The sequence below is a fragment of the Gadus chalcogrammus genome, chromosome 4 (assembly GCF_026213295.1).
Source record: "Gadus chalcogrammus isolate NIFS_2021 chromosome 4, NIFS_Gcha_1.0, whole genome shotgun sequence".
NCBI lineage: Eukaryota > Metazoa > Chordata > Actinopteri > Gadiformes > Gadidae > Gadus > Gadus chalcogrammus.
Genome location: NC_079415.1, coordinates 4653039 through 4669036, shown reverse-complemented (window position 1 = coordinate 4669036; position 15998 = coordinate 4653039). Strand labels below are relative to the sequence as shown.

The following is a 15998-nucleotide window of genomic DNA, read 5'->3' as shown; positions in this document are numbered from 1 at the left end:
TGTCTGTCTGTCTGTCTGTCTGTCTGTCTGTCTGTCTGTCTGTCTGTCTGTCTGTCTGTCTTTGTTTCTTTATCTGTGTGTCTGTCTTTATCGGTCTGTCTATCTGTCTGTCTGTCTGTCTGTCTGTCTGTCTGTCTGTCTGTCTGTCTTTGTTTCTTTATCTGTGTGTCTGTCTATATCTGTATGTCTGTCCGTCTGTCTGTCTGTCTGTCTGTCTGTCTGTCTGTCTGTCTGTCTGTCTGTCTGTCTGTCTGTCTTTGTTTCTTTATCTGTGTGTCTGTCTGTCTGTCTGTCTGTCTGTCTGTCTGTCTGTCTGTTTTGATTGAACAGGTCTTGGCTGAAACGTGTCAGAGTGGCTACCAAGACGCCCTGCGTTTCCTCGAGAACCACAGTGAGCATCACACCCTCACTACCGCACCCCCCCCCCCTTCAGATCAACCACACTATCACTCATCTATTCACAAACACACACGTGCACAGCTCAATGCTGCCCGCAGCTATCACCCACCAACCGACCGTAACCATTTGGCTTTTATTTATAAACAACTTAACTCCAGTGCAGTAATGGAACCTTGCACTTGGATTTCCACATCCATATACAACCCCCCAGCAGAATCAATGACATTTCAATCTCATGGGACAGTCGACCCCGGAGTTGTGTTGTTTGTGAGCCATTCACAGCAAATGATTCACCATGACAGTCTCTCATCCTCACCCACGTGGCGGCCCAGGTCGCAGGGTTCGTTGACACGTTTGTATTTTAGTGACTCATTAAAAATGACACACACACACACACACACACACACACACACACACACACACACACACACACACACAGACACTGCTACCCATTACATGTTCAATGCTTCCCTTATGATAACTAAAAGGAATACGGAAAAAAACAAAAAACATTGTCGTTTCACCGCGCAGACCTGCTCACTGTGGAGCGGCCGAGCGCAGGCCCCGCCCCCTCCGATGCCACGCCCCCCTGCTGCTGTGACAACGATGAGACCAGGAGTGAGTGGGTGCTGCGCAGGCTCCGCCTCCTTCAGAAGCAGCACTGGTGGTTGGACAAAAAGATGATCCTGCCCACGCCAATCAAGAAAGGTACGGATGTGGGAGGAGCTAGAATATAAATGTTATGTAAACCATATTTCAGAATGCGACTGTGTGAATGGATTAAGGGGCTTTGGATGTTGACGTTTTTTGCTGTGGCTCCGATTTGAGATTTGTAAAGAGAGCGAGAGAGAGCAGAAGAGGAACACGATTTTGGAAAATAAACAACTCCAACAATGTATGTTCTGTCCACCGTATCTCCACATCCCCACATATATTCCAACAGAGCATTTCAGTCACATACAGCTGACTTATGGCTATGGCCTTTCTAACAGATATCAGCTCAAATATCAACCCAAATATCTATCTTACCTACAGTATAAATTTAAATATGAAGGCACGAAGGATGCATGGCAGCATATGATGTCACGAGTCAAAAGGTCATAATATGATGCAGGTTTGGTTTGGTTTTGAGGGGTCTTAAAGCAGGCTGGAGTACGATCTTTCCCTAAGACCCCCATAGTTTAAGTCTAGTAGTGATAAACCACTCCATTTGTTTCCGTGTTCTGTGAGCCTCCAGTCCAGTCCAGTATTACAACTTTCTCCGCTCCGTGTTTTTCAGTGTTCTGTGAGCATCCAGTCCAGTCCAGTATTACAACCCGCTCCGCTCCGTGTGTTTCAGTGTTCTGTGAGCATCCAGTCCAGTCCAGTATTACAACTCGCTCCGCTCCGTGTGTTTCAGTGTTCTGTGAGCATCCAGTCCAGTCCAGTATTATAAACCAATCCGCTCCGTGTGTTTCAGTGTTCTGTGACCATCCAGTCCAGTCCAGTATTATAACCCGCTCCACTCCGTGTGTTTCAGTGTTCTGTGAGCATCAAGTCCAGTCCAGTATTATAACCCGATCCGCTCCGTGTGTTTCAGTGTTCTGTGAGCATCCAGTCCAGTCCAGTATTATAACCCGATCCGCTCCGTGTGTTTCAGTGTTCTGTGAGCATCCAGTCCAGTCCAGTATTATAACCCGATCCGCTCCGTGTGTTTCAGTGTTCTGTGAGGCCTGCCAGTCCAACCCAGGGATCTACGCCCAGGTGTCGGAGATGCTCCCGGTCCGAGTGGCGTCCTTCATGCTGCTTCCCTACACCCTCCCGGTTCACTCTGCCCTGTCCGTCGCCCAGCGGTGAGTCCCTTCACATGCACCAGGAGGACCCACAATGCATTGCACTGAACTACAGGTCACATCACAATAGCAGCAGTAATAATTAACTAACAAATAACTAACATCCCAATGCTCCATTGCTCCCAAAGCAGCAGCGATCATTGTGATGTCGTGAGGTAATAATCCTGTTTGCATATCATCTCTGAGTGTTTGTATCTGTATCGGATCCATCAAATCCATGTTACTGTGAACAGGACAGAACTAGGAAACTTAACCATGGTACTCTGAACAGGACAGAACTAGAAAACGTGATCAAGTTCAGAGACTAATGAGTTTCCAAGACCCAAAATCTGTAAGGGTATTGGGGAAACGCTGAGCTGGCATGCCGGATGCCTGGTGTGTGTGTGCGTGTCTCTTTGTGTCTTTGTGTGTGTGTGTGTTTACATTTGGTTGGGTGAATCTGTGTGTGTGTGGTTGTGTGTGTGTGTGTGTGTGTGTGTGTGTGTGTGTGTGTGTGTGCATTTGTGCGTGCTTGCTTGCATGTGTCTATCTGTGTGTGTGTTTGCGTGTGTGCGTGAAACAATTACTTAGAATGCAGAAGGGAATCTAACGTGAACTCTGACGATCAAACATGTCAACAAACCCTGCGACCCCTTCGGTGACGCGGGTCAGGATCAGAGACCGAGTCGTGGTGAATCATTTGCTCCGTGTCGCTCACAAACACTGAGACCCCCGGGTTGAAATGTGACACGCCTGTGGGTCTGGTTGTGAGTGTGGATCCTCGAGGGTTGACCCTTGACCTCTCCTCGGCACGCAGGTTCATGGAATGGATCCCTGAGGTTCCCACAGACATGCGCTGGCTCTACGGCGTGGCAGGAGACGTTTACCGCCAGGCCTGGAAAGGGATGCCTGCCACCTCCATGAGGTACACGCTCGCACACGCACGCACGCACGCACGCACGCACGCACGCACACAAAGGCATGTATATATATATATACACACACACACGCACACAGAGGCATATATACACACACACACACACACACACACACAAACACACACACACACACACACACACACACAAATTGCATTCCACGCTAAGGTTCTTGTCAATATCGGATGCTTTTAAATTGGTACGATGATCAGACGTAAGCTTCAATAGAATAACGAAACAAATACATCCATCACATCCCTTCATGCGTATCGATGATCGGTTCTGCGCTGACACCTGAAGAGTAACGGAGCGTGTGATTGGTCCCCTGCAGCGCGCCCACTCTGAGGCAGTGTCAGCCCGACGACCTGCCCCCCCCTCTCGACATCGGGGCCCCGCCCCCCGCCCTCTCCACCCAGGACCTCCACAGTACCTACTGGGACACCCAGAACCCCCTGCTCAGCCCCACCAGCCCCGACACCGCCCCCGACACCGCCCCCCAGGAGGTCTGCTTCTTCCTCGGCTCCCCGGAGGAGGTCCCACAGGTTGACCCTTGACCCCTGGGGGGCCCTTGTTTGGGCCTCATGGTTCTACGCCCCGTTGACGGGACACTCGTTCGATAGGAATGTTAGTGACATGAATCTGTCCCCCCCCGGGCTCCCCGAACGCGGCTCTGAACAGCGGGGCGGTTTGAGGACTCACCCCCCCCCCCCCCCCCCTCCCCTTGTTGTGATGCAACGACATGTGCGACCCCTTCCGGGGACCAGCGATGGCCCCACAGAGACCCCCGTCCTCTCGCTAGACCGGCCCTCCCCTCAGCACTCTGTTTCCCTCACCGTAGAGGTGGCCGTCTCCTTTGCCAAAGTGCAATTATTGTAATTGTTGTTTTTTGAGGTTGAATCCTATTTATTGTACCGTGAGTAAGACAGGAAGGTATGGGAGAGAGAGGGGAGGACATGCAGCAAAGGACCACGGGCAGGAATGGAACCCGGGTCGCTACGATCAGGACTGGGTCTTAGTGGTACGTGCTCTGATCCAGCAACCCCCTGAAAGTGTAGTTATTAAAGTGCAATAAAGTGCTCCGACGCACGCGTTTGAGGCGGAGTTGAACTCTGACCCCCGAGCGTGCGTCCCTTCTGAGTTTTTCTGGACTGAATCCCGTTTTGTGACGCCTCTCCTGAGTGCCTTAATCTGCCTCCCACTTTTAGGGTGTTTGTTTGAGATGTCGTGTTCTTTTTTTTACGAACGCAGTCCAACGCTGTCTAAATAAATAATAATGACACTTGAAGTTGAGCTGGGGATGGCGTTCCAATGGCAGCCGTCCCTATAGCGAAGGTGTGTTAAATCGCACGGTTGCGTTGTCTTGGGTGTTGCTTGATGTGAATGGATGGAGGTTTTACATGACTATCTTACGGTTTTATTGAACGTAGTCGGGGTTCATTCTATTTACAAAACAAATACTGGACTAAACCCTTCAAAAACCATGCGTCCTGTGTCTTCTGTGATGTGATGTAATGCTCTGTGATATTGTGGCAGGATGTACAGCTGTTGTATTGTTATTATAGTTCCATAAGACTTAACATCCAGCAGAGAAAGGTATTGGGGTTTAAATAAAGCATCAGCAATATCTTGTCTCCACAATATCAGTGTGGAAGTAGCAGAGTCTGAAGGACCACAATCCGAGGGAAACCCGTGTGTCACTCATCACACCTCCTGACACCTAATTAGCCGATTCTGAGTGGACTTCTGACCGCTAGCGTGGCAGCCTTTATGTCTGACAGTGTTTAGCCACAACATTGTGAGACAACATACAAACATACATGAATAGAATGGCCTAGTAGAAAGATGCCTTACTTATTCGTCACTTATTTTGGTATTTGTCCCAGAAAGTATTCCTGATTCCTCGCTGTCTGCCTTTTGTTGAATAAGAGACGATAACAGTTGTCCATTCAATCACACGTTTATTTTACACTCGGACGATGATGGATGGACACACAATGCACGCATGCAGTGACAGCAGTTAGTGGCTGCTGCACACACTCAGCAATACATGGTTAACAGTCAGTCACAAATGTAAATCAATCAATATAGATAATATATATAGCCATACAAGTGAATGAAGTATGCATTTTCTACATCAATGTAGGGAGGGTCACAAACATATTCACTTGAATAGTACTTAATCACAGGTACAGTCTCAAAGGGCTTAACAGGCCACATATATTTGTATTTATATAATTTATTTATGATATAATATACAACATTTAACGGAGGCTTGCTTAAGAGAACCTACCCATAGCATGGCGTTTACAGACCAGGACGATGGTGGCGCATGCGCCGTCCCGAGACAGCCAGCGCACCACAGCTTACAGCTAGGTGTCGCTCTCTGCCCACCACAGCCAACAACTAAGCGTCACGCTCTCCCTACCATACACAACCACTAGGTGTCGCTCTTTGCTAACTTAACTTGCTGACAACAACAATGCAAGAACCACCAAACAGGCTTGAAAGGGGAATTATCCATTCCAACTCCGTTACACATACAACTGACCAGGCCCTCAGATTGTCTGTAGGAACGTGTCGCAGGTTCAGTCGGGCGAGTAAAGAAGCTGGTGAAGGCCTCTGGGGGCGGGGCCTACCTGCACCCGCCAGCCCCACCCCCCCGCCCGCAGAGCACTTGTTTGAACTTGGCATAGTAGAACATTGGCCCGATGCAGACGCCGATGTACGGAGAGGAGAAGATCGCCAGCACCATGTTGCACCAGACACGGTCTTCCCTTCTGGACGCCAACAAGGGTGGCAGGAAGCAGACGGGCAGGTAGGCGAAGACGGCCTGCACGATGACCAGCAGGACGTTCTTCAGGGCCCGCCTCTTCTGCGGCAGGGCGCTGGGGTGGGCGGGGCCCTGTTGCCCCAGCGACCAGGCCAGACCCACCAGGCAGTAGAGCATGACCATGAGGAGGACGAGGACGAGCACAGACATGGGCAATGCGATTTTTTCAAAACCCCTTCGGACTGTGGAAACCGCGAGTGGAAGGGAGGTGAGAACAACGACAGAAATCTTCCCAAATGTCATATTTAGCTAAAGCTTCAACAAACTGCATGTCCAAATATGGGCGTGGACAAATATAGGCGTGACCACCGGGGCCGTTTCTTGCTATATGCGGAGTGTGCTGTTGCATAGGCCCCCCAAAGACACGAAGGCCCCCCCAAGCATTTTTTATCAATTATTATTAAAAAATAAAAACATTTTCCCATTAATGCATTAATGCACGTATGGAAGATGTAAAAATGCAAAAGAGGACATAATTGACGTTTCACTCGATGTCATGTTGGATCCCACCGCGTCACGTGTGTGTGAACCGTAAACATCCTCACCTGTCGTCAGGATGAAGATGAGCGTGACGGTCCAGACAGCGGCCGAGACGGCGATCTTGTACCCCCACTTGCGGGCTCTCAGGTACACCAGGGGCCGGGCCACGGCCCCGTAGCGCTCCAAGCACATGACGGCCAGCAGCATGGGGCAGCCCGTCACAACCAGGATGTACGGCCCCTCCTCGACCACCCGGGAAGGGTAATTTCCTACGGAGTGTCAAGGTGGAGGTTTAGAAAGTAAGTTAGTGCTGAATGGACTGCATTTATACAGCGCATTTTTTGAACGGTGGCCACCCAAAGCACTTTACAATACTGCCTGACGTTCATTCATTCATACACACGTTCACACACCGACGGCGGAGTCAGTCGCGCAAGGCGACAGCCAGCCCGTCGGGAGCGGTTAGGGAGAGGTTTCTTGCTCAGGGACATCTTGACACTCGGCAAGGAGGAGCCGGGAATCAAACTAGCCACCCTCTGGTTACCCTCAACCTTGCTCTATCTCCTTGTGCCACAAGCCAGATGCCGCCCCTAACTAGATACCGGTACTTTATTCATCCCCCTTGGGGAAATTCTGTTGTAGGCCTATATGCGCACTGACCAACTTGAGTAACTTGAGCGACAGGCCTGCTATTATATAGTAAGATATGAATAGCAAATGCAGTGTGTCCAGTGTGTGTGGGGATGGTATGGGGGGGGGGGGGGGGGAGAGAGAGAGAGAGAGAGAGGGTCACGATAGGCGTTTTGTGTTTGTGTGTGCGTGTACGTATGTGTGCTTACCGTTTGCCAGCGTGTCGTTCTCGCGAAAAAAGCGAATGGCGATGCCAAAGGGCGCCACCAAGATGTGGAGGAGCTGCATCACCAGCAGGTTCACACCTACAACCTGTAGCACCATGCACACGCACGCGAGCGCACACGCGAGCGCGCAGACACAAACAAACACACACACACACATACACACCCCTTTACTGGACTCACAACCGGGACGTTTGTACCGAGTACAGCTTGAGTCACACCCACACTGAATTCGTTAACACTTAACAATGTGGGTACATTAATTAACATGAGTTAAGGCAGTGATGTGGCAGTGAAGGCATAAAATCTGATTATTGCAGGTGTAATTGTTATACAATAATGATTTACATCAACACCATGACCTTAGTACACTTCAACATTTACAACATTTTGATTCCATTAATTGAGTCTCCCAAAGTCCCCCAATTTGTCTACAGGGAACCCCATCCTTTCCGTACCGACAGCGATATATTGTTGTTTCTCTTTCTTCTGACACATGTACTTATTGTAGGCTAAGTCATTTTGGATAAAAGCGTCTGCTAAATGCCCTAAATGTAAATGGTTCAAACCCAGAGCCTTTGTGCTGGAGAGTACTGCAGCATAGCCCCTAGTGTACCAGGATGGACCCTACTCCAAAAACAAACGGCTAAAACCCAGTGAGGACCTGTGACGAATCAGTGATGGAGTGAACACTCGCTACTCGTAGAAATGTTCGGAAAAACAATTTTCCTTCCCGATACCGATTCCTGAACTTCAGTATTGGCCGTTACTGAGTTTATATCGTGCAGCATCTAACATTGTAACTACTTATAGCACGTCTTCTTATGGAAGGGTTCTCTTACAATGACAACAATGTATACTGGGCTCACTAACTGTCAAACGCTGCTATTGATGTTCGTTGCCTGTGTAGTAAATAAGCTAGTCATATGATGGTATGGGATCGGCGGATAGACTAGCGTACCCAATACCCCATTTTAGGCAGTATCTGATGTATTTCCGATACTGGTATCGGTATCGGAACAACGCTAGCTGCGTGAGACCCACCTTAGCGGGAGACAGATTTTTGTGGTCCTTAATGAAGAGCCAGGCTAACGGCAGGTTAGCTGCTAGTCCCACGAACAGCATCAGGACCTGAATGTAGGTCCAAAGTTTTTCGTAGACGAGGTCCACACAGGGTGCACTGGAATCTGCAAAGGAAGAACAGAAGCAGGTGGAATGGACTGTAATCAAGTCAGGCGTATCTTTACTTATCTGAAGCTGGGTCCTGTCAAGCTCATCTGGTAGCTTGTGGTCCAACCTGGTATCACGCGATTGCGTGCTCCTGCGCACGAACGTTAATCTATTGAAGCGTGTTCCAGAGCACGATAGTCCGACTTTTTGCTTGTTACACAGAACGAAATGTAAACCAATGCATTCTGAAGGGGAGTGTTCTAAGACAATTAACGTGCTCCACAAAACGGTACGAGAGAGAGAGAAAGAGAGAGAGGGAGGGACAGAGAGAGAGAGAGAGCGAGAGAGAGGCTTCAGAAAGGGTGTGCGCAGATAGTACAGTGCACCCTAGTTATGTTTATGCCAAAACCACAAATGCTATATGTATATATATATATATATATAGCCTAATTATATATATTGCCTATATATGTAGCTATATATATAATTAGGCTATAATTATATTATTTAGCGTGTAATGAGACAATCTATAGCCAAATTGTCGAAGATGCCCGAGAATCTTCGGGGATATCAGCATGGGAAATCGGCGAATCAGACCCATGAACCTATGAAGAAAGACGTCATCTCAAGTGGGAGAGAACGTTTGCGGTGCTGGTTTGTGTCACATAACTACAGGGCTCTCATGTCTCATGCATTCGGCGTGAGACACACGCAATTTAACCCATGCACACGCTCAAACCTGTGCCGTGTTCCAATACCTGTACTGTCCGTAATACTAGCCAAAATTTGAGTAAGATCCGTCGAAAAGAAGTATACTTCAAGGACCCGGATGCCGTACTCAAAACGGGCTAATCCTGAAATGTGGATCGAAGGACACTCCCCGTACTCAACGGCAGCCATCTTAGCTACGTAGCGGAAGAGGCGGAGCCAGGCTGAGCCAAAGTCGGCGCATTTTCCACATAGCCTGCATTAATAGTCATTGTGTAGTTTTTATAGTTTTTATAGTTGCTAGGCGTAAAGAGTTCACCGTTCAAAGCGGGATGTTAATTGCGGGGGAGTAGCCACGGCGGCAGTCGTGATCGTAATTTCCGGTTACTGCACCACGGAGCAGGTCGTTCTTCGCACGACCTGCAGCTTGGAGAGACTGAAATAACCCCCAAAATGAGTAATAATGTAAAAGCAAAGTCCCACAAATTGCTTGAACTATTTATTTCATTCCATTGTTTCGTTGAAATGCATTATTGAAAAGTTTCAAGCATATGGATTTAATGCAATATCCACAAACAGTTCAAAATGGTACCATGAAATGTCTTGTTTATTGTAGCCTATTAACCAGTTCATTTCTTTTGTGAAAGTCACCAAAAGTCAAAAAAAGTTTAACGCAAGGTCACAAGCTAACAGTGGAGCTGTGTTGGGAACCAGCAGCCAAGAGCTTCCATGGAAACTTTCTACCCATGTTAAATAGATTTAGTTGGCAGTTCCTTTTCTGCCCATTCTTTTTTTAAACTTGTGGAAGCACTTTGCAGTACTGGGAGACACCATTTCTAACGGCAATGGAGCTAGATTCTAAAAATATCAAAAGATGCCCAAAGCAAATACCTTAGTTTAACCCATAGTTGTGTTTTATCAAATTAAAAAATTTCTGAGTTTCATTGACCACAAATTGAGCAGAAATATTTTGCATACAAATCTTTAAATAGTTTAACCACATTAAGAAAAATACATTTTATTTAAGCCACAAGTTTTGCACATTATCCAAACAGAATGCCTGAAATGTTGATATTTCAGCCCTTTCGGGTTAAAACAAGAGAAAAGGACAACCTAACAAGAGTGAAAAGTTTGGGTTAGGTGACCTATAGTTCAAAGATGTCCCTGGTCAGGTAGACTAAATAAAAGTGTATTCCCAATTGCTCCAGGACATTCGTGTAATTTACTTGTGAGCTCTCCCGCAAGCCTAGAGAGACATCAGTGTTGAACCACCAACTGAAAGAGGGTATTTGCCATTAGTATGAGTGACAACATTTCATGGCTATTAATTTAGTTCATTATATTTAGCCGATTTGAATAGACTTTTCTAGCAGGTGAGGCTGTCAAAGAACTAAATATGGAGCAACTACAAAAAGTACATTTGCAGCATGACCAAATTATACAAAAAGTATGGGAACTGTTCTGGCAGATATGTTTTAGAAGTCTCTTTTGATAGGCAGGAAATAATTGTCTTTGTCACCCTATAGTCATGCCATCAAATCTGTTGGGCAAAGTACCGCTACTGATTAATCCAGTAGACTCACCAGTCAAGTCCCCCTAGTTAGAAAATGGAAGAAACCCAGTTAGTCATGTTAATTATTCTCTTGTTACAAATGAAGACCAATACTTTCCACATATTGCGATCCAAGTTACTGGCTGCAGTCTTCGATTTTATAGTTCTATATGAATAGATTCAATTTATTAAACTATTAATCATGCTTCAGAAGAATTAACCTTTCTTGGATGGCAGATCTACCACAAGCCTCCATTGCCACAACCTCCAGATGGCTTACGACCTACGGCAACTCCTCGACTACTGCAAGCCAACAAATTGGCTCTTGCACACCAGACACGCATTTTGCTTTATTTTAGGTTTTCAAGCATCTTAAAATACCCAAATCATCGCTCCAATACACAAGTCAGCTAATGGCCTACAAGGAAATGCTGAAGCTAGTGTTAGTGATGGCAATAGAAATGGACAAGCTTGCGTGTACAAATATGCAACTAGAATTGCAAGGTTCACAGCCCAGTTGCATTAGTGGTCACAACCGTTGGATTGTAAGCAAAGGTAGGGCTGGGCGATTTTTTCGGTTTAATCGATTAATTTGCATTTTTTCTTTCCTACGGTTTGTGAAATGGCTGAACCGAAAAATCGCGATTTAAAAACAGTTCTAGACTCTTCCGATTTGTTTTGCTGAATAGACTCCGTAGTAGCCTCCTCTCTCACTTTCCAGAACGCGCGCAAAACTCAGCCTACTGCAATCACATTCACCTCGCCCCCGACAGACTTGGGGGAGAGCCGGGTCGATTGAAACACTTTTCAGTTAAACGTCTTTTGCAAAGATGACGTTATGTATACAAATAATTTGTGATCAACAACTCACATGTGTGTTCTCTTAGTTACAAGCAGTGGTGTAGTCTACGTGATACGCAGGTATACGCCGTATACCCACTAGGAACGCACCAGGATTTGCGTATACCCACTTAAAAATGTGCACGGATACGTATCAATCGTCTTGTGACAGATCTTTCACTTCTGTGTTTATTTTTCGGAAATATCGGTTTGGTATAACTGCAATAAAATACTTTAAGCAGGGGAAGTTATCTCCTACATTCACCATTCATAAAATTCCCGCTGCGCGCTCGCGCTCTGCCCTGTCTCTGTTACGAAGCGCGAAGCTGCCCCTGCATCTCTGCACGTTAGTTAGCGGGCCGAGCCCCTCCTTCTCGCGTGTGCGTGCGTGCGTGCGTGCGTGCGTGCGTGTGTGTGTGTGTGTGTCCAGTCCTCCCATATTAATGTGTAAACCACATAATAAGTAGTCAACAGAAGACAATGTTTTAATCCCACTTTATATCTCCTTGTTACTTTTAGATGAGGACCCCTGGCCAGCCTTTCAGACTGGGTGTCAGGCTAGGGAATTTAAAAACAGGCATCCTTGGTTAGAGTGGAGGGAAAAAAAGTTATAGGTAAATGTCAGCCAACATACAGTTGGTATACACAATTTAAATTCATAATGTTAATCACTATGCAAATGAGAGTATAGCTAATTCATGGTCATTTTTAAGGGGCAGTAATTTCACACTTTTACACAATTAAATTACTGTATGGTATGTTAGATAACAACAGTAAGAGCTCAAATTAGAGCAATTGAAAGAGTGAAACATTAGTCTCCTGTCATCTCCTTCTCATGCACTGGTTAGCCATGGATGTAAACAGTTCATTCAATTATTCTGAGTAGATGTTGTCCTTGTTTAGCATGTGCTATTGCTACTATAGATATACAAAGGACAACTTGTCATTTTTGTGTTCTATTTGTTCATACTGTTATTAAAACTGATAAACCTACTCAGCTTTCCATGATTGTTGATAATCGTGATACTCTTAAATCAGCGGGTTGTAGACCCCTGCGTTGGTGAGTGTGGTGCGACACCCCATAAGCGCCACACACGTACATGGGTTTCAATGGAATTTGTTTAGAGAAAAACAGAAAAAATAAATCGAGGTTTAAATCGAAAATCGTCCATTAGTTAGAAAAAAATCGAGATTTTATTTTTAGGCCAAATCGCCCAGCCCTAAGCAAAGGTAAAAAAAACAAAAACTTCCCACAAACTAGTCAACATGGTCAATTGAAAGCCTGTTACAAAACGACCCTGGAATAGTCAAATGCAGCTTTACTGCGGATGAATTAAGCCAAATTGCATAAACATCCAATGGTAAACAGTATACAAATGCAATCAAGTTGCACTCACACTAGGCCATCTGGCCTAGTGTCGCTAGCCATCACGTCGCTAGCATCCAAACAATTCTACCAAACCTTAACCAACTAGTGAAAAATGGAACAAAACTTTAGCACACACCCAGTGACCAATCACCTTGTCCAGGGGTGTTCCAACGTGGTTTACCAGAGGGCCTTGTGGACTTAAAGTAAGCCACACATTTGACAGAGACAGCACGGAATGACGTTAAACTAAGCTAATCTACAGGTTACTAGTGCTAGTGCAATTACATGAGCATTTTGCACAATATTTGTATTCCAATGCTACGTAAAGCAGGCTTCTTCAGAAACCCAACTGTATTGCAACTGTAACAAATCCTGACCAAGACCGAAAGATGGCTCTGGAAGCCACTACAGCCCACGCAGCAGATTACTGCGTGGACCGTGGTGGCTTCCAGATCAACCCTTCGGTGGACCATTCATACGCATGTATTCCGAGGATGTTTTGAAGACACTGGAGTCCCATGGCACTAGATTCCTTTGAAGACTAAGTTGGTATGGGGGGGCCCAAAGGGGGCCCCCCCATAGATCTTGTCAGTCATCTAACACCCGTTAAGAAAAACACACACACATCACAAGATACAAATCAGCAACAACAAAACAAACAGCGGCGACATGCATGTCAAGGTGCAAAGAGCAGGGATACTGATGGCTTGTGTCTGAGGAGACAGCCCAAAAACGTCAACAATTAATAAAGGAAAATAACTTTTACTCACTGCGGTGGTCTGTTTCGAAGTGCCATGTTGGTAGCAATATTTGCCTGGGCTGTTCAGTCAAATGCCCACAAAATGAAACACGCAACAACGCATACTTTCAGTTTGTATAAAGTGTCAATAGTGATCTGCAATCTAGATCGAAAACTTTCAACCCTCACCAAACTCAACCTCGATTGACACGGCCGATGCGAAAAGTAAACCAAACCCATTGTGTTCACCTTTAAGAGGTGATCTCAATTAAGAGCTAATCAGAAAGAACACACTGGCCGTGTTCCAATACCCGTACTGTCCGTACTGCGTACTCAGAATTTGAGTACGCAGTACGTTCCAATTCAGATCCGGCGAAAAGAAGTATACTTCAAGGACCCGGATGCCGTACTCAAAACGGGCTAATCGTGAAGTGTGGATCGAAGGACACTCCCCGTACTCAACGGCAGTCATCTTAGCTACGTAGCGGAAGAGGCGTAGCCAGGCTGAGCCAAAGTCGGCGCATTTTCCACATAGCCTGCATTAATAGAGTAATTTTTTAGTTTTTATAGCTTTTTATAGCTGCTAGGCGTAAATAGTTCACCGTTCAAAGCGGGATGTTTATTGCGGGGGAGGAGTCGCGGCGGCAGTCGTGATCGTCATTTCCGGTAAGTGCACCGCAGAGTACTCGATTTGGAACAGCACTCACATCTAAAAAAAATTAGCGTACTCAAGTGAGTACGGATAGTGCAGATAGTGTACTTCCTTTAAGTATACTCATGGAAGTACGGGTATTGGAACACGGCACTGTATTTACGTGACACAAACCAGCACCGCAAACGTTCTCTCCCGCTTGAGATGACGTCTTTCTTTATAGGTTCATGGGTCTGATTCGCCGATTTCCCATGCTGATATCCCCGGAGATTCTCGGGCATCTTCGACAATTTGGCTATAGATTGTCTCATTACAAACTAAATAATATAATTATAGCCTAATTATATATAGCCTATAGGCCTACATATATATTATGGGCAATATATATAATTAGGCAATATATATATATATATATATATATATATATATATATATATACATATAGCATTTGTGGTTTTGGCATAAACATAACTAGGGTGCACTGTACTATCTGCGCACACCCTTTCTGAAGCCTCTCTCTCGCTCTCTCTCTCTCTCTCGTACCGTTTAGTTAATTGTCTTAGAACACTCCCATTCAGAATGCATTGGTTTTCATTTCGTTCTGTGTAACACGCAAAAAGTCGGACTATCGTGCTCTGGAACACGCTTCAATAGATTAACGTTCGTGCACAGGAGCACGCAATCGTGTGATACCGGGTTGCACATCCACTTTTCTCTGTCTCCCATCCAACTCTCAGATGCATCTCTCTCCAGTTTCTTACTGTCTGCCATCCTTGTCGTCTCCGGGGGTCTTGAGTCTCGTGTTGCTGTGTCGTTCTGCTCTGTTCTCCTGTCACAGCTGTGCTGCTGGTTGAGATCCTGCAGGAGGAGAGACACTGCCCCCCCCTCCCCTCCCCCCCGCCCCCTCTTTACATACGTAGCAGCATCGTCTTTCTTGGAAAAACACAAATACACATCAATCCCCCTGTAGGCAATTGATAGAAAACAAATGAGCAGGTGTCTGGTACATATTCTGTTTCCTCGGATGCAAATTGCAGTCCGAGGTGTTTTTGGCGCCAGGTGGTTTTACCACGAACGTGGGATATCTGTTGTTTACTTACGCTGTGGTATAGGCTGCCAAATTACACGTTAGTATATAGCCTTACCCTTAGCCTGCCCCCTCAGAACTTACATTTTTCAAGATTTTTCTCAAACCACTAGGGCCGTTTGTTTTCGTTTTTGCGTGGCCCTCATAAGAACTCATGTCACTCATACAGAAACATCAGAATTAAAGAGTTTTACACTATGCCCGGTCCTCTGTAGCACTAAATCCCCTCAGTTGAATGAAGCAGTGGCGGAATTGTCCGTGGCCTTCAGCTCTTTACCATTCGTTGTGGTGAACATGACAGGGACAGCCATGTTTGATTGATCTAAACAGGTGCGATGGTGTGACTGTGGTTTGGTGGCAGTGTATACGAATGAATGCATGATTGTGTCCCCCCCCCCCCCCACCCCCCCTCCTGTCTCCCATCACTGCCGCTGAGTGTTGCTGCCATGTTTTTAGCAGCACCTGCGGGGGGCTGAGAGGCAGAACGTGTGCTTTGTGTGGTGTGATGCAACGAGATCCCCGTCCTCTCGCTAGACCGGCCCTCCCGGCAGCACTCTGTATCCTCACCGTAG

At 46.3% G+C, this 15998-nt stretch overlaps 2 protein-coding genes across 2 annotated transcripts in view; one reads left to right on the top strand and one right to left on the bottom strand.

The window, feature by feature from the left end:
* pnpla3 (patatin-like phospholipase domain containing 3) overlaps nt 1-3078 on the top strand; it is a 9759-nt gene extending 6681 nt beyond the window's left edge. Inside the window, exons 5-8 of the mRNA XM_056588833.1 lie at nt 331-391; nt 931-1107; nt 2099-2386; nt 3028-3078. Coding sequence (XP_056444808.1) covers nt 331-391; nt 931-1107; nt 2099-2235 — 375 coding nt within the window. The 3' untranslated portion in view covers nt 2236-2386; nt 3028-3078. The remainder of the gene's footprint in view (nt 1-330; nt 392-930; nt 1108-2098; nt 2387-3027) is intronic.
* Nucleotides 3079-5777: 2699 nt separating this feature from the next.
* Nucleotides 5778-13895, bottom strand: LOC130380477 (uncharacterized). The gene is made up of 5 exons (XM_056587702.1): nt 13719-13895; nt 8354-8496; nt 7295-7397; nt 6521-6724; nt 5778-6157 (listed from the first exon to the last, which is right to left on the bottom strand). The coding sequence occupies exons 2-5, from the start codon at nt 8432-8434 to the stop codon at nt 5778-5780; spliced, it is 768 nt and encodes a 255-aa protein (XP_056443677.1). The 5' UTR covers nt 8435-8496; nt 13719-13895.
* Nucleotides 13896-15998: the final 2103 nt, after the last annotated feature.

What these genes read in the sequence shown, in the direction of transcription:
- LOC130380477 (XM_056587702.1), bottom strand. Translation starts at nt 8,434, where the DNA reads ATGCTGTTCGTGGGACTAGCAGCTAACCTGCCGTTAGCCTGGCTCTTC. An exon ending in GAACGACACGCTGGCAAACG is followed by an intron (nt 6,725 to 7,294) that starts GTAAGCACACAT and finishes GACACTCCGTAG; the next exon opens with GAAATTACCCTTCCCGGGTG. An exon ending in CATCTTCATCCTGACGACAG is followed by an intron (nt 6,158 to 6,520) that starts GTGAGGATGTTT and finishes CGGTTTCCACAG; the next exon opens with TCCGAAGGGGTTTTGAAAAA.